This window comes from Zalophus californianus, chromosome 10 (genome assembly GCF_009762305.2).
Source record: "Zalophus californianus isolate mZalCal1 chromosome 10, mZalCal1.pri.v2, whole genome shotgun sequence".
Classification (NCBI taxonomy): Eukaryota; Metazoa; Chordata; class Mammalia; order Carnivora; family Otariidae; genus Zalophus; species Zalophus californianus.
In genome coordinates this window covers 78,357,537-78,381,398 of record NC_045604.1, presented here as the reverse complement: position 1 = coordinate 78,381,398, position 23,862 = coordinate 78,357,537, and the positions used below count along the sequence as shown (strand labels likewise).

At 58.6% G+C, this 23,862-nt stretch overlaps 1 protein-coding gene and 1 long non-coding RNA gene across 15 annotated transcripts in view; one reads left to right on the top strand and one right to left on the bottom strand.

Moving 5' to 3' along the window:
* Window positions 1-1,160: 1,160 nt before the first annotated feature.
* Window positions 1,161-19,019, top strand: LOC113932164. 2 transcript variants are annotated; one of them, XR_003522967.2, is made up of 3 exons: window positions 1,161-1,453; window positions 4,359-4,604; window positions 18,275-19,019. It is a non-coding gene; the product is annotated as an uncharacterized LOC113932164 (long non-coding RNA). The 2 variants fall into 2 exon arrangements; XR_003522966.2 differs by lacking the exon at window positions 18,275-19,019 and adding an exon at window positions 10,984-11,796.
* CLEC16A (C-type lectin domain containing 16A) overlaps window positions 13,668-23,862 on the bottom strand; it is a 200,952-nt gene continuing 190,757 nt past the window's right edge. For 9 of the 13 annotated variants that reach the window (XM_027610767.2, XM_027610772.2, XM_027610770.2 and 6 more), the window contains one exon: window positions 13,668-17,219. In XM_027610767.2, coding sequence (XP_027466568.1) covers window positions 16,894-17,219 — 326 coding nt within the window. In that variant the 3' untranslated portion in view covers window positions 13,668-16,893. Of the gene's footprint in view, window positions 17,220-19,216; window positions 20,763-23,862 lie in introns of those variants that run through there. The other 4 variants (XR_003522965.2, XM_027610777.2, XM_027610778.2 and 1 more) reach the window with 3 other exon arrangements.

The following is a 23,862-nucleotide window of genomic DNA, read 5'->3' as shown; positions in this document are numbered from 1 at the left end:
GGCACTGTTCTCTCTCTCTCTCTCTCTCTCTCTCTCTCTCTCTCTCTCTCTCTCTCTCTCCCCCCTTTGCATGTGCAAATGAATGCCCCACGATGGCTCTGCAGACCCCTCTGGTGAGGGTCACCACTGGGGACCCAGGGGCCCCCGGATGGGTGGGCAGATGGATGGAGGCACAATCGCCCCACTCCCAAGGGGGCGCCCAGCAAGAGGGCAAGAAAGCCCCAGCCTCAGGCTCTCGCTGCTCAAATCCCCAGCACCAAAGTGCCCTGCGGGGATTGCCGGACGCAGCTTCGTGTCCCCAAAGTCCTTGCCACAAGCCTCCTTATTTCTGCCTCGCATCCCCAAGCGCTCCCTGAGGATCTCGCGGGCCCCGGGAGGCCGTGCTGCCTGCCCCCACCCCCCTCCAGCCCCCTCTCCCAGCTGCTCAGCTGCTCCCAGCCTCAGTTTCCCGCAAAGTGCCAACAGTGAGGCTATCAGACGGAGTGACGCTGGAGATGGTGGGTCGTGCCGGTGGGAATCAGGTGGAACGTGGACAAGGTCGTGGGCGGCCACCCTCCGCCTGCCTCCTGGTAGAGGCAAGAGGACTAGAGGAGAGGAACGGTGGTGCCCTTGGCGCGGTGCGCCTGGCTCCGTAAATGTTCGTGGTCACTGCTATTATTTATTGTGGTGAGTGGGGCTGGCTGCAAGGTGGGATCCCAGTCCCCCAAAGCTCAGCCCGAGCACAGAGGACAGGAGGACCACCCCTGCTCTGCCCGCCTGCCCCCCCCCCCCCCCCGCCCCGGGATCTCTAAGCTCCCCAGCGGCCCGGGCCCACGGCCGGCTGGAGTTGATACAGAGTTCTCCCGAAAAGCCCTGATTCATTATCCGCCAGGCCCAGGAGGGGGTGGGAGGGGCACAGTGAGTTGAAAGCCCCGAGGCCGCCTTCCCGGGGCCCGTGACCCAGGGATAATACTGCTCGGCCCCTTGGTGTGTTATCCGTGGTGGGAGTGATTAAGTGGGGAGTCACGGTGTGTGCCATGCGCCCTGGCGAGTCATCGCCTGGCCTCTGACCTCCTTCTGACTCAGGGCCGGCCTGGCCTTCCCTCCCGCGGGCCAGGGCGGGGGGGCGGGGGGGGCGCGGGCTGGCCGGGCTGTGCCTTTCATTCATGGCTTCACTTTTCTCATCAGTCCATTCACTGAGTGCGATCAATCACGGTGGCTCATTCAGGCGACTCATCAGCTGGGCGGGCCATTCATTCATTAATAGTAAGCCCAGCAACCCTTCTGTGGGCCGTGCTCCCCGCCGCTGTCTGTAGTCCTCCCAGGGCCCAGGAGGGGGGATGTCCTTGCCCCCTCCCTAGGAACAGGAAAGCTGAGGCCGCCGTCCCTTCTTGAGCCATGCCCTCCCCCCGCCTCCGCTGGACCAGGGACCCCTGCTCTGCAAAAGCTGGAGAGCCCCATGCTGCATGGAAAGGTAAGCCGTGTCTGGATCAGCCTTGCCCCAGACTGTGACACCTGAGGGCAGGGACCTGGTTGGCCCCCCGTGTCCCCGGGCCCATCATAGGCTTCTTCATGCTCAGCTCCTGGAGACTGGCCTCATGAAGGCCAACCATCCCTCGAGGCTAGGTAAGACCCCCAGACCTGCATGTTCCCTCCCCGCCCTCCCCCCCACCCCGCCGCAACCCCCCAGGAAGGCCAGCACCTTCCCTCCAGCTCTTGGAGAACTTCCAGAGACTTTCAGGGTTCCCACTGTCTCCTCATCCCCTGGACCCAGCCGGAAAAACTCAGCCCTTCCGTCAAAGCCTCAGAAAAAACCCCACATTCCCATGAGGCATTTGGGAGAAGTGCAGGTTTCCCAGGATTGGGGAGGGGTAGTCAGGGAAGGTGGGGGCGGCAGCCGCAGCAACGCAGCAACGTCCCGTGGCTTCGGATGGACAGCCCCCGGTGGATGGCAGATAGAGACCCCCTGGTGAGGGTCCTGCCGGGTGGGATTTCTCCGGTGCTGAGTCCGCGTGAGCTCATCTGCAGGGACATTCGGGGTGTGCGCTACTCTCAGGATGGGAAGTCTCCCCCCACCGGGGCCGGCCGAATCTGCTTTGGCTGCTGGTCCAGGGGCTTCACAAGGGGGAGACGGGTTTTCCTACTGCTGCTGCCTTGGCTTGAGATGGCAGCAAAGTGGGGCACTGCCGATCTGGGCCCTGGACTGCCTGCCCCGCCCCACCCCTGCCCTTCCTGTCCTGGACTTGCAGTTTCTCACCGGAGACTCCTTCCCTCGCGTGTGGCTGCGTCCCCAGGCCGGTGGGCAAAGTGAAGGCCCCTTTCATGGAAGGGGGTGTTCTTCAGGGTCCTGCCTTCGTGCTGGTCCCCTGTTCCCGCCCCCCCCCTGCACATTCTGTTCCAACGGCCAGGTCCCCGGGTGTCAGATGGGCAGAAGGAGAGCCCACCTTACGTCATGTGCAGTTCACCTTGAATTCCTTCTTTCTTGCTGGGTCCTGGGGATTTCCTTTTCTTTCTTTTGAGCTTATCCCTCTAACCGCCCTCCCCGCAGGGCTTCCCATAGCCACCTGGGATAAAGCCTGGGTTCCTTGAAACAGCCCTGCCAGCCCCATGCTGGACTTCGTGTGATTTGCACAATTCCAGGAAGGAAGTATGGCTGGGCCCTTGAATCAGATGGGGACACTGAGGCACAGAAGGGCAGAAGGAGCTCTGCCTGGTGTGGCGGGGAGGGGGGAACGGGGCCCTGGGTTCTGCACCTCCTGCTCCACCCACCTCCTGGGTGCCAGCCATAGGAGTCCTGCCCGAGGCCACCTGACCACCCCCTCCCTCCCCAGAAGCGGACACGTGGCAGGACCTGCCAGGATCCACTGGCCCGGGTGCCCAGCAGGTAAACACAGGGTGTGGTCCTTCCTTCTAGGAATGGGCTGCCCGGAGATTTCCTTCAAAGACAAGGGCGAGGTCCTGCCCATCACGGCCACTCCCCGGGCTGGCCCATTCCCTGGGCCAGGGAGGACGTGTGGTCAGGGGGCGAGATCCTGGGCTCTGAAGTCAGAAGGACTGGGACCCGGGCCCTACTCCACCCTGAGCAGCTCAGGGGCCCTCAGGCTAGTGACCGTCCCTCTCCGGCCCTCGGCTTGCCCATCCGTGCACGCGGTGGGCTGTGGCTGGAGTGAGAGGTCCTGTGGGTGTCCTTACGCCAGCCTCTCTGGGCCTCGGCTTCCTCCTCGGTGACACGGGGGAACAGCGGGGCTCCTCATAGGCTCGGGAGGAGAGAAGGAGCACTGCGTGCAAAACGCTCGGAGCAGGGCTGGGCAGTGGGGCCGCTGTGGGGCTAACTGGAACTGGGGTCACGCCCCAGATGTGCCAACAGCTGGCAATTTCATACCCAGTCCTGCTGCTGGCAGAGACTTTCTCTTGGCACTTTACTGGCCTCTTCTGGTGCAAATGCAGTCCCTTTCGGGGTAGCTCTTCCAAGGACTCTTGTCTTGTGCTTGCTCCTCGTTCTGTCCCTTTCCCCAGGCGGTGCCGACCCGGAGGGAGGGATGCCCTTCTGCATCTTCGGTGGTCCCTGGGCCCCGCCCAACCCCGGGAGCCCTGGATTGGCATCTGTCCATCTGGGTAGCAGGCTGCTCAGGCCTGGGGGTCCCCTGGGGTGTGGGAGACATGCCTGGTTCTCCTCTCCTCCCGGGTGTGGGTCAGTGTGCTCCTGGGCCTTGCTGTGGCTCGTGGAATGTGAGCAGGTGCCACCTGTCGCCTCCGAGCTGACACACAGAGCTGCCCCGGGAAGCTCCCTCAAGCTCGCGTGGGTCTCACGGCCACGTGCACCTCCAGGATGTTCCACGGAGAAGCAGGACGCCCAGCTCCTCTTGCTTTCAGCTGGGTGCCCTCCACCCTGTCTGGGTTTCCACGGCCCCACACCCCTCCTCCCCTCCTGGGCTGAGCCGGGGTGGTCTCCCTTTTTTCCCCCCAGCAGCCACGAACCTGATCTCGTTTCTATGCGTTCTCTTTCCTTTTCAAAGTTCCACGTATAAGTGAGATCACACGGTATTTGTCTTGCTCTGTCTGACTTCTCTCGCTGAGCACAAGACTCTCACGGTTCATCTGCGTTGTCACAAATGGAGGAGTTCCTTCTTTTTCTTTTTTTCTTTTTTTTTTTATGGCCGGGTGTAGATACCACATTTTCTTTACCCGTTGACCCACTGGGGTCACTCGGGCTGCTCCCGTGTCTTGTGAATGATGCTACAATGAACCCGGGGATGCAGATAGCACTCGGACACAGCGATTCCCTTCTCTTTGGATAAACACCCAGAAGTGGGATTGCTGGATCCTATGGGTAGTTGTCTTTTTCATGTTTTGACGATGCGCCATATTCTTCTCCGCAGTGCCTGCACCGGCTTGCCTCCCCACCACGGGGCACCGGGGTCCCCTTCCTCCACGTGCTCACCAGCACCTGTCTCTGGTCTTCGTGAGGGCAGCCATGCTGACATGTATGAGGGGCGATCCTGTTGTGGTGAACAAATTCACTTTAAACCCAACACTTTGCGAAAGCAGTTGTAATGGAAAAGGACATTTCACGAGATCGCACCAAGTGGAATGCTAGTCTGGCTGACCACACGTCTCGAGGAAGTGTAAGTACAGTGAAAATCAAAGAAAATAGTCACTTCTGGCTTCAGAGGTGGACTGTCGAAAGTAAAGGGGGGGTGCTTCTTTCTTTTTCAAAAAGGGGAGATCAGCAAATGTTTAAAAGGCTGTTAAAGGGACGCCTGGGTGGCTCAGTCGGTTAAGTGCCTGCCCTTGGCTCCGGTCGTGATCCCGGGTCCTGGGATTGAGCCCCGCATCAGGCTCCTTGCTCAGTGGGGAGCCTGCTTCTCCCTCTCCCACTCCCCCTGCTTGTGTTCCCTCTCTCGCTGTCTCTCTCTGTCAAAATTAAAAAAAAAAAAAAAGGCCGTTAAAGATGGGAGAAGCAGTCCGTGGAGACTTTCTTTTTCCTTTATCTGACGGACCAAAAGGGAGTGCAGAAGGGGGTGACTCTGTACCCTGTGCTCTGAGGTCACGTGAGACCCCCCCAAGGCATCTCTCCTGCATGGGAAGCCCTGGAGGGGTTGTGGAGAGCCCTCGCAGGAGCTGGGGGCTGGGCTGGAGGAAGCCCCAACCTCCCCGGCCGCCCCCTCTCCTTGGCGCTCCACAGGTGCAGTGTGGGAAAAGGGCTGCCTCCTCTGGGAAACAGGGCCAAGCCCCCTGCACCGAGGGCAAGCACCCCGGGACAGGTGGAGGGGAAGTTAGTGCAACCATCCACCCCTGCAGACTCCAGGAGCAGATGTACTCGAGGGGCGCCTATCCCTGGAGGGCAGGGCCTGGGCGGAGAGCTTCCCCCTGGGCTGGGGGCAAGGTGCAGGTATTGGGGTAGGCCCGTCGGGGTAGGAATCAGTCCCAGCCTCGTCTCCCAGATCTGTGACCTTGGGCAAGTCTCCTAATCTCTCCGTGCCTCAGTTTCCTTATCTGGAAGACAGGAGATCATAGTGCCTACGGCACAGGGCTGAGAGGTGACATGGGATGGATTGTGACGGTGCGCTTAGCACAAGGCCCGATTCGGAGGCGGTGCTCGGTACAGGCTAGTGGCCCAGACACTGATGATGAAGGAGAGGGTGAACAGAATGAGGATGAAGATGGCACATGTTGGTCTGGGCTCAGCCTCCAGGGTGTGCTTCCCAGCGGGTCTCTCGGCAACGCCCCCGCATGGATGGGAAGCATCGGGGGCGGAGGGGTGAGCGGCTCCAGAGCCCGCAGAGTCCCGGCCTGTGCTGGATCCCGTGGTGGGTGGCCCCTGGGGCTTGTGGGGGCCCCCTCAGGGACAGCCTGGGACAGTCCTGCCCAGAGGTTCCAGGGACAGGGAGATGCCTTCCAGGAGCCACTCCCTGGAGTCAGAGACCAAGGAAACCTGTTCACTCACCCTCCCGCGGCATTCCAAAAAGAGGGTGGTTGTGTCAGCACCAATGGGGGCCCCAGCCACTCGCCAGCCCTCCCCTCGGCAGAGCGTGGAGTCTGCCCGTAGGCACTTTGGGAAGAACGCGTCTCTGAGCTTGCATTTGCCAGGAGGAGAAACTGAGGCTCAGAGATGGGAAGGCACCAGCTCTTGGTCACACAGAAAGCTGCTTTTGGAGCCACAGTCCCTCCAATGGGCCCCAGGGCCTTTGCACTGGCCTTTCCCTCTGCCTCTTACCACCCAGACATCCCTTTCCTACCTCCTTCAATCTTTCTCCCTCCTCGGCATAACCTTCCCCGATCTCTGTTTGGAGCTGCAGTCCCTTCCTCTCCTCCCTGGCTGGCCCGGCCCTCCTTCCTCAGCTCTCTCTGTGCTTTCTCGGGCACTCTGCACTTGCTGGTCACTGGGGATTTATGTGCTTATTTTCTATATTGACTGCCGTCCTCTGCCGGGAGCTCAGCTGCCGCGGGGGCATGGAGTTTTGTCTGACTTGTTCCCGGCTGTCTCCCCAGTGCCTAGTACATTGCCTGGTACACAGTAGGTGCCCAATCAATGTGTGCTAAATAAATGTTCCAGTGACGGGGAAAATGAAATTTGCCTCCCTGTCCACTAGGGCCTCCCAGGAAGGGGCCGGGGGGCAGGGGGGCTCTGCAGTCACCTCTTCTCGGTGACAGATGCCACCAAGGGCAGGGTCCAGTTCCCAGGTATTTTGGCAGGAGCTACCCCCAAAGGACTGTTCCTACCTGGGCAGACTGGCACGAAGCCCAGAGTTGATAAAGCGAGGGAGATAAGCGGGTTCAAGAGAAAACAGTGATATAGGACATGCTCTAGGCAGTTCCTGTGAATTCTCTGGGCAGGTGAAGGGCGGGGGTGTTCCCTCTGCCAAGGCAGCTGGAGCAGGCTAGGGCCCCACTCGGGCCCTGGGGAGGCGTGGGGTGGTGACTACTGGCCTTGCTCTATTAGAGGCAAAGCGTGTGACCGGGAGCCTCAAGGACTCTAGGCTCCACCACTTCTAAGCTGGGTGATTTTGAGCCTCGGATTCCTCATCTGTAAAATGGGGATAATACTAGCACCAGTGTGCTAGGGTTTGGGGAGGATAAACTGAGCTCGGGCACGTAAATCGCTTAGCTGGGGTTGGCTCATATGCCGTGTCCAGGAATCGGGGGTTAGGTTGCTATTCTAGCGCCCGCAATGCCACTCCGCAGCTGTGTGACCTTGGGTAAGTCACTCAGCCTCTCTGGGCTGGGTCTCAGTTGCTTCTCTGTAGAAGAGCATCATGCTGACCGTATAGGTTGCTGGGGGAGCTTCTCAGCACCTTATAGATGCTCAAAATGGACCGGCTCATTGGGGCTGGGAAGCTGGACGGGTGGGCGGCTCATCTGCCTCAGAGGAGGTTCTACCCCCGGCTGCAAATGGTAGGACCAAAGTCAACCACAGCTGGGATGGGCTAGGAGCAAGTGGAGAGAGGGCAGGGACCAGCCACAGGAATGTGGAGGATGGAGAGGAGAAATCTGAGGAAGCTCTGCAGAGGAGGCGAGTTCTGAGCTGCGCTGGCAAATGGGAAGGATTTTAAAACCGACAATGCTCCGTGCTGGGGATGCTGGGAGAGAAATGGCAGGTGGCTCGTGGGGGCGCCAATGCTCTGGCCTTTCCGGAAAGCCATCTGATAACTTGTAGCCAGAGCCTTAAAGTGATTTCTGTTTCTACCAGATGGGTAATCGCCAGGCTCAGAACCTGTCCCAGGGACTGATAATATACAATGTGGACAAAGGTTTATGTATCAGGTTGTTCACTGCAGGGTGGTTCAAAATAATAGAAGTGCCAACAACTTCCATGTCCACCCATGGGTGACAGCTAACCCCGAGGGACACATCCCTGCAGCGGACCTTTGACATTCTTTGGAAACGGAGCTTCCAGGAACACAGGGGTGTTGCTGAGACCAGGGGGGCCGAGTGTCAAAAGCAGGACACGAAGTTACACCCACTGTATTATTTCAACTGCTACGTAAGGCAGAGAAAAAAGACTGGAAGGGAATCTGCCAGCAGAGGGTTCCCCGCCAAGGGTTGACCATGTGGGAACTATGGAAAATCCTATTTTTGTGTACTTTGCCAGAGTGTCACCAAAGCGATGCAATCCTTTGGCAATCGGTGCAATAGAGAAAAAGACAAAAAATCGAACACATCAAAGAAGGAAGGAATGGAGGAGGAAGAAGGTAGTGGGCTGCTGGTTTTACCTCCTAAATAAGTCATGGGTCGCCCACTTCTCTCGTGACCCCTCCGTGCTGCGGTGGGCCCCTCCCAACCGTCCCTCCCCTGCAGGTCCAGGCATCTCTTGCAATGAGTCCCATCTGTCACTTCTTGGCTTTGAACCCTCCTATGCTTGCCACTGCTCCCAGCAGCCAGGCTAAGCTCCCGGAACAGGCTTGGGGGCCTTGGGTGCCCTGGGCCCAGGCTCCCGTCAGGGTGCGCTCCTGCCTTTCTGTCCTTCTTTCTCACCATCACCTGTCTGTGCTGAGCCCAGCCTGGCCCAGAAGCCAGCCTGGCCCAGAAGCCAGCCCGGCAGAGTGGGACCTCGGCACGAGTAGTGGGTGGAATGAACTAGCCAGGTGGTTTCTACCCTCGCTGGAGGAGTCCGTGGGGACAGGCAACCCAGGGGACCCTCGCAGGCTGAGTTACCCTTATCAGACCCATTTTCCAGATGAGGAGACGGACGCCGGAGAAGTTGTCTCTTGTACCTTTTGTGCAGGTGGGAGGGCTGGAAAGGAACGGCCTGCCCACCCGCCTGTCCATGTGTCTGTCTGCTGGGAGAGCTGCCCAGCGGCCAGTCCACATGCATTTCTGAGTGGCGGTCCCCACGAGGAATGTGGGCCCATGGTCCCCAGATTTGATTTTTAGAGAGAAGCCATCAATCCAGCTATTTATAGGAGATCTCCACTTTGAAGACGTTGGCTCAATTTCTCTTTAAAAGCCTGCTCAGGCGGCCCGGAAGCTGCTGGTGGGCTGCACTGGGCGGGGAGCCAGTGGGTGCAGCCGGGGGGTAGGGAGGTGGGGGTCTGGTGGGGGGAGCCGGGGCCCAGCAGCACCCCCCGCAGCTGCCTCTGACGCCAGGCCCCCTGCCCCGCTGGCTCCCGCCCTCAAGGGCCTGCAGGGTCTCCCATCTTCTGTCCGAAGGAGGGCTGGCCGACCTGGGTGGGGGCTACATGGGGCCCCAGGCAGGGCAGCTGGGGGAGGCCAGGCCCTTCTCACCTCAACCACCGGGGAGAGTCCGTGGTAGGCGCCTGACCTCCTGTGCTCTCCGAGGCAGTCACGAGGTGGTTCTGGGAGGTTCCATGGGGGGGGTCCCACAGGGGGCCCTGGGCGCCAGGGCGCTGTCCCTGCTCCCACTCCTGCGTGCTGGGATCGCCACCTGCAACACCAGCTGGCACCCACAGCCTCGTCTTTGCTCTGCTCTCAGCATTCTTCAAGCTGAAAACAACGGGATTTGGAATATATTAAACAAAAGTAATTGGAGGTGTGACAAGTGCCAGGAAGGAAACCGGTGGAAGCTGGTAGAAGAGAGCAGGGGGCTGACGTTGGGAAACAGGCTCTGGCAGGTGACAAGCGTGCAGTGCTGGGGTGGCCGGGGGTGTAGCTGCTGCAGGTGCCCAGGTGGGGGAGGGTCGCCGGGAAGGAAGGTGGGTGCACGGGGCCTGTCCCGGGAAAGGGCTCGGTCTTCCGGATGTGGCTGCAGTGAGGGATGGAGCGTGACCAAGGCTCGTTCTCATCTCGACTGCCCTTCGGTCAGCTGCGGGCCGTACAAGGACTCCATGGCTCAGCCCCACCCCAGAGGCGCTGGCTCGAGGCACCGGAGAGGGGCCTGGCCATCGGGTACTTTACAAAGCCCCTCCTTGCCTCTAGCCAGGCTGCTGCTGAGGACTTCCAGCAAGGTGCCCCCAGGCCAGGCCGGGTGTCGGGTGCTCAGCTTACTTGTCCCCACCATACCACCGAGGCCCCTGCCAGGGCTGGTCCCGGTTTACCCACGCGCTCAAGGCCGAGTGGCTGAGGAGTAACGGTGCAGGGACCTGAACCTGGTCTGCTGGCTCTGAAGCCACTCGGTCCTGCGTGAGGCTCCGTTGGAGGCAGGGATGTATCAGCAGCAGCTGTTCCAGCTTGGACACCTGGGGAGGGTGGGGGGGACACAGTTTCTAATGGCGGCAAACTACAGCCCTCAACTGCTCCTGTCCTTGTCGATGGGCCCTGGCAGATTCTTTCAGAGGTCTCTGGCTGCCCTTGGGAAGGGCTGGAAGACACCAGACCGAAGACAAACAGGATGAGCTTCGAGGCTGGAGCGATGGGCACAGACACATGAAGGGAACTGGGGCTTTGGGAATTTGGGACTATGTCCAAGAATGGCTCCATCCATCCATCCAACACACATTCAGAGACAGCCCACAGCATGCCGGGTCCTATACCCAGCCTCGGGGAGGCTGGGTCAAATAAGACACAAGCCTTGCCTTTAGGTGAGTCTAATGGAGAAGGAAGATGGAAAAAAAAAAAAAAAACAAACCACAAAAACACAAAAAACCAACCCAAAAACCTGGCACCACCTGTGACCTACGATGTGTGTGCCACAGCAGCGTCCCCAGCTGGTGGCCTGGAGATTTTAAGGCGTCCAAGGACACACACTTCCAAAACGGAGTCCCAGACTGAGCTGCTGCTTCTCTTGGATCAGTCCTTCCGATCCTGTGAGACAGGAAGTCTCGGTTGGGTGCTCACAGGTCTGGAACACTCGCTGGTCTCCCGATTAGAGAGACAGGGCAGGCCTTGGGCCCGGAGCCCATGGCCAGTAATGGGAGGTGGTGCAGACTTAACGTGTATTGTACGTACTTGTACAGAATCTTTAATTTCTGGCAAATATAGTGGGTTGAATGGTGACTCTCCCCCGCCCCCAAAAGATATGTCCCCGTCCCCACCCCCAGCACCTGGGAATGTGAGCTTGTTTGGAAATAGGGTCTTTGGAGATGTAATGAAGTTAAGGATCTCTAGGTGAGATCATCCTGGATCAGACGGGGTCCCAAATCCAATGACTGGCATCCTTCTAAGAGAAGGGAGGTCTACATCGGGGGACAGAGGGAGGAAGGACCGCGTGAAGACACGCGCAGAGACCGGAGTGAGGCGGCCACATGCCAGGATGGCCAGCAACACCAGAAGCCAGGAGGGAGGTGGGGAACGGATGCTCCCTCTGAGCCCCCAGAGGAAACCGGCCCACCGACCCCTTGATCTCAGACCTCTGGTCTCCAGAGCGGTGGGAACACATTTGTGTTATTTTGAGCCGCGTGGTTTGTGGTCATTTGTTACGGTGGCCCTGGGAAACACACACAGCAAGTGGGGCTGGTTTTGTGTTTTGGTTTCCAGTGATAAAGTCTCCCCCTTTTTCAGCACATTGAATTTATAAGGTCAGTCAAGAGTCGAGGGAGTGATAGCTCAGGTATGTTGAGGCAGGCACCGTCTGGAGGGAAAGCAGGCTGAGCCAGGTGGCGTGGGGCCCAGGAGCAGGGTGGGCTAAGGGCCACAGCGCTCAGGTTCTGGGGTGGGTGAGGTGCCTGGAGGGCAGGGGGGGCCTCCTGCTGCCCCCCTCTTGCACCTTCGAGTAAATTCCTGGGAAGCCCCACGTGTTCCCGTCTGGGTGATTCAGACCTCTCTTCCTTAGGAGAGAGGCGCTTCAGATAGGGTTTTTTCCCACCGCTCTCAAGGGCCACGAGGTGTCAGGACAGGAGGGGAAGGGGGTTTCCAGCAGGCGGTCGCCGGGAAGCCATCTTCCCTGAGCATGGGACCCAAGGTCATTCGCTGGCAGGATGCTGCCCGCCTGGAGGAGCTCACCTGCTCCTCCACCTTCCAGGTGCCATCAGAAGATGCAGGGACAGGCCGGCCAGGCACCTGCACCAGGGCAGACCCCCGCAGGCCTCAGCTCCTGGCGGACTCCTGCCAGGCACTAGGTGGCCCCTTCTTGCACTGTGAGGGCACACAGTGCTCCGGGTGAAGCCCCTGAGCCTGGCGTGGGTGCTTCCCAGCCTGCCTTACAGACGGGAACCAGGGACTGGGAGAGCAAAGTGACTCGTCCCAGGCCACCAAGCAAGCCCAAGGCCTTTCCCAGGTTTGAGCCTGGGCTGGGAAGGGGGCGGGGGAAGCCGTCACAGAGGGTGTCATGCCCAGAGCTCCCCAGCCCCCTGCCCTGAGCTGAGCCCTTTGCCTGTGTGACTCCCTCCGGCCTCACGACCCTCGAGGAAGGCTCAGTCCTGTCCTTACTTTGCAGACATGGAGACCCAAGCACAGGCAGGTGACCTGGCCGTGGCCATGGCCGCAAGGCTGCTGAGTGCCAGAGTCTGGCTCCAAATTCTGCCCCGTGAGGAGAAGCTGACATTTCTCGAAGAGCCGGGAGGCAGAAGAGGAAAGAGCCACCCCTCTGGGGCCACAAGCACCGCGCGGGGGGCCTTCAACCAGACCATATCTCAGGGTCTCGGGGACTAGCTCTGGGGAAGGGGATGGCTGTGATTGTGGACAAGCGTTCCAGATGGTTCCAGCATCCGTTCACCTGAGAACTACGGCTTCACTTCCTTCTTCCTGCGAACAGCCCAAGGACACTCGGCCCAGCAGCCAAGGTCTCAGATGGCGTGGGCAGCACGAAGCACACAGGCCTGGACTTGCACTCCAGGGCCCTTGGGAAGGTTGCTGAGCCCCACGGGGCCTCCGTTTCCTCATCTGTGTTGCCGGCCCCTGCCCTTCGCCCCTCACTCCCGGTGCCTGTCCCCACAACCCAGGGGCCTGGCCCTTGGCTGGCCCAGAACCCCCTCTGGAGGGAGCCCCCAACACCCGTTGTCCCCAGTTCTGCCCCCTGTGAGGCCTGTCTTCCCCCTTCTCCCGGAGGATCCTTCCAGCAAGTTCCTTTTTCTAAAGTGAAGTCACCGAAACCTGTGCATGCCCACGTGCCCGCAAAGCAGGGCTACTCTGGGGATGGGTGAGGCAGCACCCCCATGCCTTGTGGGCAGGCTTCCGAGGAACTGAGCCCCACCCTCCGCAGCGGCCTCCACCTTCTGCCATAAACGCAACTCCTGGCACGAGGCCAGCATCCCGTTTATGTTCTGGACTCAGTTCAGGTTTTACCTCAAGGCCCAGAAGGTCCTGCCTGTTTCTGGGCCAGGTTTAAGCTGGAGAACCTGTGAACCCATTTCCAGGGATTTCCGGAGCTCACGCAGGTGCTTGTCAATGTGTTCTGGAATGGTGCCCACCCAGGACAGACTTCACCGGACTCTGTCCCTGGCGGCGAGCCCTTCCCACTTCCCCTGGCCCAGCGGCACGTGTAAGCAATGATGCCGAGGCTCCCTGTCCCCGGCCCTCCTGTGCCAGGCCCCATTCCGCAGGTGCAGAACCTGAGGCTTGGACGGAGAGCCCCCTGCACCTCGGTAGGCATGGGGCACCTTCTGAGCGCAGCCAGCCGCCCCTGGGCTCTCCCAGCCCGGCCCCGGCCCCTCCCAGGAGCCGATGGATACCTGGCCCACGGTGCGCGCAGGTAGAGGCCCTGCCGCCGCAACGGACCATGGGGTGAGGCTGCAGAGAACCTTCCCGTTGCTGGGCCACGGCCTCCCTACCACAGTGCCACGGAGCAGCACCCACATTCCTGGTAACTTTCTTTTATTGCCAAGTTCAAATTTACCAGGAAGTTCCAGTTTTCATTTCCACCCTCGTGTTCAGTGCCCGCAGAACATGAGTCACGCTGGCGAGAGCGGGTACTTCCCTGGAATGGTCCCTTAGCCCAGAAGCGTGAGGGCTTCCTAACCCCTGCTCCTCCTTGGGACAAGAATTATTTACCTATTTTCACCTCAGGGGGAACGAACATAAGGAACCCTGATAGTTTATGCCCAATGTCAACATGACTACATTAAGTATTTCTTATTTATTGCGTCTAGAGAAAAAGATGAGAATCCGTTCACGCCGTGCCTTTATTTCTAACAGTGCATCGTGAGACCTTAGAGAAATCTAGTGTATGTCTTTAACGAGGTAGGTCTCTTCACTCCCGCCTGGGGGGGGGGTTTGCTAATGCAGGGGCTGGGGGTGGGGGGAGCTGCCTTCTGCAGAGAGCAGGGAACAGACAGGCTGGGCGGAGGAAAGGGAGCAGGGAAGGCCTGCAGTGGTGGACGCCCTCCTCCTGCCCCTCCCTGGGATGGCGTCTCTGCCCCACATCCTTGCTCGGGCTTTGGGGCTGGTGCTGGAGAGCTCCTGGCCTCACCCCATCTGACCTTCAGCGAGAGGTGCCCTCGCTCGTGCGAGCCCCTACACTGTAAGGACATATGCTTCTCCACACAACGTTCAAAGCTGAGGTCTGAGGGTTCATGCGGCCAACCCTGCCCCTGACTTCGCAAACCCAATGGGCCCAATGGACTTGAGGAGGGTGGGACGTGGAGACAGATGGTAGGCCGCGTGGGCTTGCCGAGCTTGGCCCCAGAAATCTGAGTCCAGGAGGGCACGGTCCCCACTCCTGCTCTGCAAGGACTCGTGGCTCTACCTCTCTCTGCCCGGCCCCAGAGTCCCGGCACTCCCTGTCTGGGCTGGCCTGCCTCGGAGAGCCCCTGCTGTTAGGTTTGCGGGGTGCTCCCCAAGACACAGCGTGCCCGCGGCCACCATGATGGTCAAGACCTAGCAAGGCAGGTCCTTCATCAGAGCCAAGATGGCTGCCTGCCTCCTGCAGACCCCAGACCTCCTCATACAAGGACGCATGCATCCTCCTCACCCGCACGCAAGGTGACAGGGGGCCCCTGGTTAACGAAGTCCCCACCCCACGCCCCAAGGCGTCCTGCTGGGGCAAGCCGCAGGACCCACGCTGCAAGCCCACCTCCGGGGCATGCCTGCCCTCGGCAGGTGGCACGTTTCGTTTGACTCCACCCTCCGGGTCTCGGCAATGCTGCCGCAGGACCTCCCACCGTGCTGTCCCCAACTCCTTCAGTGCTTGGTGGCTGTGGAGCCGCTGGGAGCCACTGGATTTCAGAGGGCAGGCCGGTGGTCCTGGAGGGGGGCCTGTTCTTTACAATAATGCCACCGGGCTGGGAAGTTACTTGCCTTCCGTCATTTCTGCTGCCCCAGAGTCCCTGCAAAACCAGAGCGCCAGCCCGCTCTTCTATCCAAGCAAAGGATCCAGTAGGATGGGTGGCCGGCTGCAGGCCTCTGTGGCTGATGACATGCCCTTTCTCGTCAGGGACCACCTGACCCCTTCTTCCATCCCACCTGCCTCTCCTTGCTGTGGGGCTCTGCGGATGGTCACGGCTCATCCCTCCTGCCAAGGCCCCTGGAATTTCTGCCGGCACGCCTCCTTCTCGGGGCTGGGTCTCTTCCCCATTGAAGCGGGGCGGGCACAGCTAAGCAGAGGGTTTCTCCTGGTGGAGAGCCCCGTCCCCACGGGCGCCACGGCCCTCCTTGGCGGGTTCTGCTGCCACCGCAGGGTGAGGGAGGCCATGAGGCCTGTGGTCCTTGAACAGGCCGACGGTCCCCGGGCCCGGATGTGCTCGCACTGTGGGCGGGCACACGAGGAGGAAAGTGTGGAAGGTTTTGGCGCCGACCCGGGAGAGGCGAAGGTCACCGGGTTGGGCCCGGCTACGCAGACAAGAACGGCGCAGGTGCACGATGAGATACGTCGGAGAACCGGCCCGCGTGCGCCCGGCACAAATGGAGAAGCAACTGGGGAGTTTCCATTTGAAAAATCAGCTTGTGTCGGCAGCGGCAGCCGAGAAGGAGAGCGGCACACCTGAGCTCCCAGGACAACTGGTCGAGACGGGACGTGTCCCTGTGGCGGGCGGGACCTGGCCCTTGGGCATCGCCCTGCATGGCAGCGTGCACACACGTAGACGGGCGCAGGCCACATGGAAGACGGCCTCTGGGGCCTCCTCTTTCCATCATGGCCACGGGGCCGGGGTCTGCGCGGTCCCAGATGGTTCTCTCTAGACAAAGAGAGGTGGTAAGAACTGAAGGTGATGCTGGGAAGCCGTCCTGACTGGTTTCAGTCCAGAGAGATGAAGGATGGGTCCTGAGTGGGGAGCTGGCTGCATCAGCCCCTTTCCTGGGAAGTTTTTTTCAGGAAACAAGGCAAGGTGCCTTGGCTACCGCGACAGAGAAACTTTTGGCCCTCTCAGCTCTGGGTGTACCTGAGAATACATGTATCTCCCTTATCTTTGTTTAAAAAATAAGCTAAACTTTCCAGGAAGGTACTTATCATTTCACAGGCTCGCAGAGTTAGCGAGTGGTAGAGAAGGAAACAGGGAAAGCCAGACGGAGAGCTTTAGAACACAACGCTGGGAAGTTCGAGGGAAAATGAAAATGAAAATGAAAATGAAATCTTAACAGTAATATTATACTTTTAACATGACGTCAAACCTTAAGGGCTGAGGATTCTTTTTTTGGACTTATTATTTTTTTTAAATAGATGCTTTTTAAATAAATGCTTTTTATCTGCTGCCAAAAGCGGAAATAAATATCCAAAGGAGATGCTTATCCAAGTTTGTTTCTCTACAAATTTCTACCCAAAGTGACTTGGTCCAGTTGTTCCGGGCACACTGGGCGTGGTGGCCGAGGAGCTCCCAGACCGGGGTGGCTGGCTGATGAAGAGAGGGGGCGGGGGTCCTGCCACCCCAGGGTCATCAGGCTCAGAGACCAGGACGCTGCCCTCCTCCCGGAGGCAGCTGCCTGGTCATCTGGGCTCACTGGGGTGTCTCCCCCAGGTCCAGCCTGCTCTCCAAGAGGTGCAAAGTGAAGCGGGGAATTCAAACAGAGTGAAGGAGCACGAGAAGAGATGGCAGCCGTGGTTCCTGGGGCCGCGGGGACAGTGGGTGCTCCCGATGTGTCTCTGAGTCAGCTGTACTGGGTCCCTGCCAGCAGGCCCACACACACAAAGGGAGGCCACTCGGCGCCCGCTCAGTGCTCGGCGGGGCCCGTTGGCTCCGGGTGTGCGGCCTCCTCGCCTAGCTGCGCGGGGATGCTGGTGAGGGTGCGGAGGCTATGGGGGTCGACGGGGGGGATGAGGGTCAGCGACTCCACGCTTAGCGTGTCGGCAGTGTCCTCACAGAGCAGGGAGATGGTGGGCTGCTGGGCGGGGATGAGGCTGGGGGACAGGTTGACTGTCTCCGTGTCTGCGCTCCTTGCCAGGCTCTTGCTGGGCCTGGCCTCTGCGTCCATGTCGCTGATGATCACCAACTGGCTGGGAAGATGAGGCTGAGGCTGTTCCATAGTCACGGGGTCATCTGGGCGGGGGGGAGAAAGAACAAGGGTACACTTAGCCCCGGGACACTCTGTTCCCGTCCTGCACAGAGGCCCAGGGACATCTGGGTGGGAGATGGTGGTTCTGGGGGGGGGGGGGGGGGACAGCTTGTCTCCACTTCCTCCTTCTGGGGACACAGGAGCTGGTAAATCCAGTCTTCCCTAGGCCTGGGGAGAAATCTGTCAGGGCCCAGGGTTACCCTGACCTGTGATGTGAGAGAACAATTAGGGGCTTGTGCAGAATCAATGGGCAGAGTATGGCGCCAGGAAGTGGCCCGGGTGGGCTCCCTGTTAAGGGAGAGTCTTGGACCACCTGCCCAATGAGTAAATATATGTTTAGGGAGGAAATGGGCTTGGGTGTGCTTATCACTTCAGGCCATTTCCAGAGCCTACATTTGGTACATTTACCCAAGGGGGAACTCACTGTGATATTAAAAAACAAAACAAAACAAAACAAAACGACAACAAAAAGGAATTCTATGGAACTTTTCAGCTTGCCAAACCAAAACAAAACCTCAGACTGTGGTTCGTCTCTCCTGCTCCTTCCCTGTGAGCTCAGTTAGCACCCAGACAGGGGCCATTCGGATCCTGAGTGTCCCTACGGTGGTCACGGAGAGAAACCACGGTAGCGGGAGGGCAGGGGACGCTCCGCCCAGTGCAGTGTATTTTTGAAGTGGCAATTTCTTTTTTTGGTGCTTTTCAAAATCCTTGATTAGATTACAGACAAATGGCCTATCTGCTTTCCCATGACAAGTTTGCCTGGACAGGAACAGCAGCTGAGACTGGTGCTCACCGTGGAAAACATCCTCCGGGCTTTAAGCGCCGGTAATCTGAAAGCATCGACAAGGCGGCCGAGGGCAGCTCGATGGGAAAGCAAATACCTTATTTGTACAGATTTTGGGGTTGACCAGGCATCAGCAGAAGGTGCTGATGACAAGGTGTTGAGCCATGAGTCCGAAAGCACTCTGGACCCTGGGAAGGATGGTAGACATGTTTTCTTCGATGTGATTCAAGTTAGGTTCTTTTTTTGTTTTTAAAGTTAAGCCAAAACAAAACAGGGCTGCAAACTGAACATACAGCAAGAGAACGGAAAAACCAAAAGCAAAAGAAAACCGAAGGGCATAAAGAATGGGACGCAGAAGAGGATCCCCACCACGGAGAGAAAGCACGAGCAACAGATCGAGCTTCCCAGAGAAGGCGACGGCGTTTCTTCCCCCAAGGCTCCTGGGCAAGACAAGCTCTCAAAGATTCCATATAATCCCTTCCTAAGGCCTTTTGTTGTCCTTCCTTTTATTGTTATTATGTACCTATCTATTTTTAAAGAGAAATAAGGCCCAGGGAAAACCACTGCACAGGGCTTTGGGTCGGCCCTCGCTCCAGGGGTGGGGTGGCGGTGAGCACGAGCGGAAAATGTGATTCAGGGTGTGAGCCGAGCCCAGAAACGCTGAATAAACACTCCACGCGCATTCTGGTTTCTCTGCATCTCACTGAGTTCGCTCCATTCAGCGAGGACACCCTTGCATGCACAGGCTCACGTTCTGGCCCCGCACGATCTACCTGCTGCTCATCAGAGCGTGTGGGACTCTGTGCAGGCTCACCCGCTCTGGCTTCTTCCGCCTGGCTTCCAGGGAGGGTGGGCATGGCTACGGGCCTGCATACCTACGGATCCAACACGTAAGCTCAGCTGCTGACAAGGCAGTTCTGAAATGACTAATTCTCCAAATGGCACTTTTGTGCCATCTGGAGACAGAACTGCCAAGCATTACCTTTATGTTCTCTTGAAACTTCTTGTAAGAGTTCCCTCCTGGCTCATTTGCATGCAGATATTCAAAAAAGCTGGCAAATCTCTTTCCCTGATCCCTAATGGGGTTTTTGGTGATAAGCATAATCAAGGATATGGGAAATTTGCCATCAAATATATTTAAAAACCAGCAAACCAACAGACAATATTACACACACACACAATTGGTGTCTTCTTTAAGAACCAACAATTTTTATTAAAAGGGTTGGGTTTTTTTTCCCCTTAAAAATAGCCTTTTTCCATTTTTTATTGGGTAAAAATAACCTCTCACCCGTCACCCACAACCCTTACTTCTTTTTTTAAACTAAAAATTGCTTCCTGAATGTGAGCTACAAACGTATCCATTCCAAGGGGAACAAAAAAGGAGATCTTTTTCACCACGGGAAAATTACCCAACGAAGACACATGTTCTGGTCCAGGGCTGAGCCCTTGGTTTTGCCTGTCTGCTGGTATTTTCGGCTCGAAGGCCACAGAGAGGGGCCTGGCCTCGAACATGAGAGATTTGGAGAACATTCTGGTTTCCTGGCCAGGAGCCAGGGAGAAGAGTGGAGGCCTGAGCGGGAAGTCCTGGATGTCCAGGGTTCTGTGAGAGACGCTTGGTCTCCCGAGGCTCTGCCTGTAGCTGACACCGAGGCAGTGGGTCCCCGCGTCCCTGGCCAGCATCCTCCAGAAGCTGATCTCTGGCTTTGGGGCAGGGGCTTGGCTGGCCCTTGCGGAGTGATGGTTTCCAGGAAAACTTTGGGGCTGTTGTGCTCAGGCTGGGAGAGTGGGACTGAGAGAGAGTGTGAGTGTGTGTGAGTGAGTGTGTGTGAGTGAGTGTGTGTGTGTGTGTGTGTGTGTGTGGTGGCGGGGGGGGGGGGGGGGGGCAGCAGAGCATAGCAGGGCAAAGGGCAGAGCTCAAAGGAAGCAGCTTTTAAATGCAAAAGAAGGCAAAAGGCTCCCGACTGGCCAGTGGGAGGCCAGCGGGAGGCCAGCATGGGAACCCCTAAGGGAAGGTGGGGAAGGTGGTGGGGGAGGTGGGGGGCAGGCAGCAGCTAGGGGCCCTGCGCAGGGAACCTGCGTCTGTGGCCACCTGGAACACTGCATCTAAGTACGGGGGATGATGGAGTCACCCTGCCCATACCTGTGGGGGAACCGGCTCTGGTCTCTGGCTGAGGCGGGACTGAATCTAACACTGAGCTTTGAGCAGGGTCGGGGGAGAGTGGGGAGGGGGGGACGAGGAAGAACAGAAAAAGAGAACCTAGCTGACTTCTCGGTTGCTTTTTGCAAAATCTGTTGCTCAACCCTCGTGGCCTAACGCAGGGACCCCCCCCCCATCCCGCACAGACTGGGCTGGAGAACCACCCCCCCCCCCGCCCCGCACTGGGTGTCCACGGAGAAGGACGGCGCTTCCAGGCTGCCCAAGGCTCGAGGGCAGGGGATGCGGGCCCCAGCCCAGGTGAGGCTGCAGGGGAACGGAAGAACAGGCTTCGCGGAAGCTGGGGAGATGGCCGCTTGGAGGGGGCAGCACAGCCCTGGTCCCCTGAGGCCCCGCGAGGTCCCCCGAGGCCCGGGAAGGCGGTGGCGGGGCGTGTGGGCCGCACAGGCTAGCGGACGAGACCTGCCTGAGTCGCCTGCGGGAGGTGCCGTGCCAGCTGCCGTTGGAAGCACTAAACCCAGTGGCCGCCGTGACTGTCGGCCTCCGACAGGCTGAACACTCGCCGGCGTCCTTTCCTGCCATTCCTGACTAGAGGCAAACACAGCGACAGGTCAGAGAAAGCCTTCAACCGCGCGACAGAGAAAGGGGGCCCGGAGAGGGGCGTGGAGCTGTGACGGATGCCCGGCCTGGACGAGAGCTCCAGGGGAGCGGGGCGCCGTCACCACGGCGAGGGGCCCAACCGTGTGCCCACTCGTGGGGCCCACTTGAGGGACAAGACGGCGAAGGCTCAGTCCTGTTGGAAAGGAAAGACTGGGAGTGGTCGGCCACGCGTGGTGTCGGTTGGTGAGAAACGTCCAGGGACAGAGGGAGAGAGGGACAGAGCCGCCGGGCAGATCCACACACGAACCAGCAGTGAGCACGAGGGCCCTGCTTCCTTGGGACCGTCTGAGGAGGGAAGGCCGTGTGGCTGGGGGACGGGAGCCCAGCGGGCTAGAGAAACAAGCAGATTGCCGCCCTCCGACCGATGAGGCCCCGAGCTTCCTGATGTCACCACACTAAAGCCAACAGCACAGCTCGGGGAGCTCTGGGCAAGCCCTGGACCCCTCCCCAGCCACACTCCAGAAGACACTCGGCAGCTCTGCCCCTTTGGAGACCAAGGCCAAGCCACAGCAGGAAGGCCTGAGACCAGGTGCCGAGCGGCCAAGGTGGGGGGGTTCTAATCAGCTGAAACAAAAATGTTAGGAGCATCTCCCTAGGAAGGAAGGAACCGTACTCTTGGACACAACCTTGAGGTTCGAGCCAAGGTGAAAATTAATGCAACAGAACACAACGTGAATATAACCTAATGCGGCACGGGGCTATGCGCTTAAAAGTCGTTACGATGGTGCAGCGTGTGGTATGTGTATTTCACCACGATAAAAAAAAAAAATTAATGCCATGGAGAAAACTGGGGAGAAAAGAACAAGCCTTGCTTGGGGTTTCTGTCCTTCAGGTCCTGCCTGACTGGTAACCTAGTTCAGTGACACGTGGGTCAGTCTTGGGCTGTCTGGCTCCCACTGGGCCCGAAAGGGACCGAGCACTGGGGGATAAGGTGATGTGTTCAGACAGCCCAGGCGGCCGGTGAGGATGGGGACAGCAGGACCCCGCCCCTGCCAGGCCTCAGCCCGGGGCTTCCAGGGGCCAGACCCTTCCTTCTTCCTATAAAACCCTGCGGTAAGGTCAAAGCGCTCATTCCATGGGCCCTGAAAACGGACGACGGAAAGAGCAGGCTGGACTTCACGCTGACTTCATTTTTTAACAAACGATTGTCTCTTATCTGAGCCTCACGCAGGGCGTGCGGCTGCAAGCATGTGCACTGGATGTGTGTGAGCGTGCATCTGCCTGTGTGTACGTGCGTGTGACGGGCTGTAACCCAGAAAGTTTTTCTAAAGTATTCCTACCGGCCCTATGTTTGCTTCCAAATTGGGTCTATTTTCTCTTTCCCGCCATACGTTCTCTGCAATTTCTGCTTCTCAAAACCATCAAGTGTTTAAGGAAAAAAACCCCTGCTAATTCCAACTCTATAATTTTCTCAGTGAAGAGCAAGCTGAGGCCTATCAGGCCGGCTGCACTGGACAGGTGGGCGACAAGATGCCAGGTCCCAGGAGGCTGCCCAGGGCACCGGTCTCCCCAGGAAGGCTTGAGGGTCTCATTGCACTTTCTATAAAGGACATGGGGAACAGGTCAACTTGCGCATCAGCTGTTACAACTGGACAATAATTCCCTCGGCACAGCCTTAACAGGTGAATAAGTAACCATGAAAATAAAATACCCTTGCTCCCAACTCCTTCTAGCTGGTTTCTCTGGTTACCAGGGAATTCAGTTGTGACCTGGTAACCAGGTGTCTCTTGGCCCTGATTTGAGGTCCAGCACTTGCAAAAAAGCCACTCACAGGCATCCACACTCTGTCCCTGGCATGTGGAGGAGACTCAGAAGCAGGTGTTCCCAGCACAGAGGGCAAACCAGTGACCCTCTGGGCGGGTTCCTTCCCACTGTGGTGAGGGGCCCTCTGCCAGCGCTGGGCCACGGGCTTAGGCCCCCACGGGCACATGCGCTGTTCCTCAAAAACAGGCCGCCCCTTGGGGTCTGTATCTGGAAGGGCAGGATTTATGGGTAGACCCCAGGGACAGTTCTCAACTGGACACTTGCGTGCGGTCATCTGGTAGACCCTGGTCTCCCCTGCTAGCCTGTGTGTTCCTTTGTCACCTTCTATCCCCAGTGCCTGCACATAGTGGGGACTCAACAAAAACCTGTTTGGTTAGAAAACGTTAATGCAGTGGAGATAGGGCCCCAAGGCCAGCAGAGATGAGATGCAGAGAGAGGCTGGACGTGAGGGCCACCCTTGGAGGGACCCTAGTGAGATCAGGTCTGACATCCACAAAACCTGCATCACTCCGACTCAAGATCCCGTGGGCAGCTGAGAAAAATCTGTATTTGGGATAAAAAGGGCTTCTTGCAAACCCAGGCAGAGAACCTTGAGGTCCCCTGGGCTGGACAGAGGGGCGGGGGGTGGGAAACAACCAAGTATCAAAAGAGTTTTACGCCCTCATTTGGGGATGACCCCATTTGGGCTGGCAGAGGAGATGGATGGGGCCCTCTGGGGTCCACTGTGTTGCTGACTTGGGGGACCAGCAGGCTTCCCCCCACAGGGGCCACATGGCCCAGCCTTGGTTGACTGGGGCGGCACAGTTGCCAGGGTCTCTGTGCATGGGCTGTGGCTTTTCGTGTGGTTTCTAGAGCAAGCACACACACTGGAAGGAGAAATGCATGTACTCTGTGGGCTGCCCCCCGACGGAGATCTGAACCTGAGGTCCAGGGCTCTGCAGTGCCCCGCAGAGGCACGGGAGACAGACTTAGGAACTGCAGGGATATTCTGAGGGGTGATTTCAGAAGGTGGACCACGGGTTCTAGAATTACTAAGGCTGGGGCCCGTGGTGTGTGGGCTCCTCGGTTTCCTGGTTGCACTGTCGTGGCCAAGCCGTGCGATCCTTCTGAGCCCCCGTGTTTTCAACCGTCCAGCGTGAGGTGGAGGGTGGCAAGTCTCAGTGAGGGGGTGTCTGTCCAGTGTTTGTGAGCACAGTGCCCGGCACACGGGGGGATTAGGAGGTACGTCTGTTGGGCCTCGATGGAACAGGTACACAGCATGCAC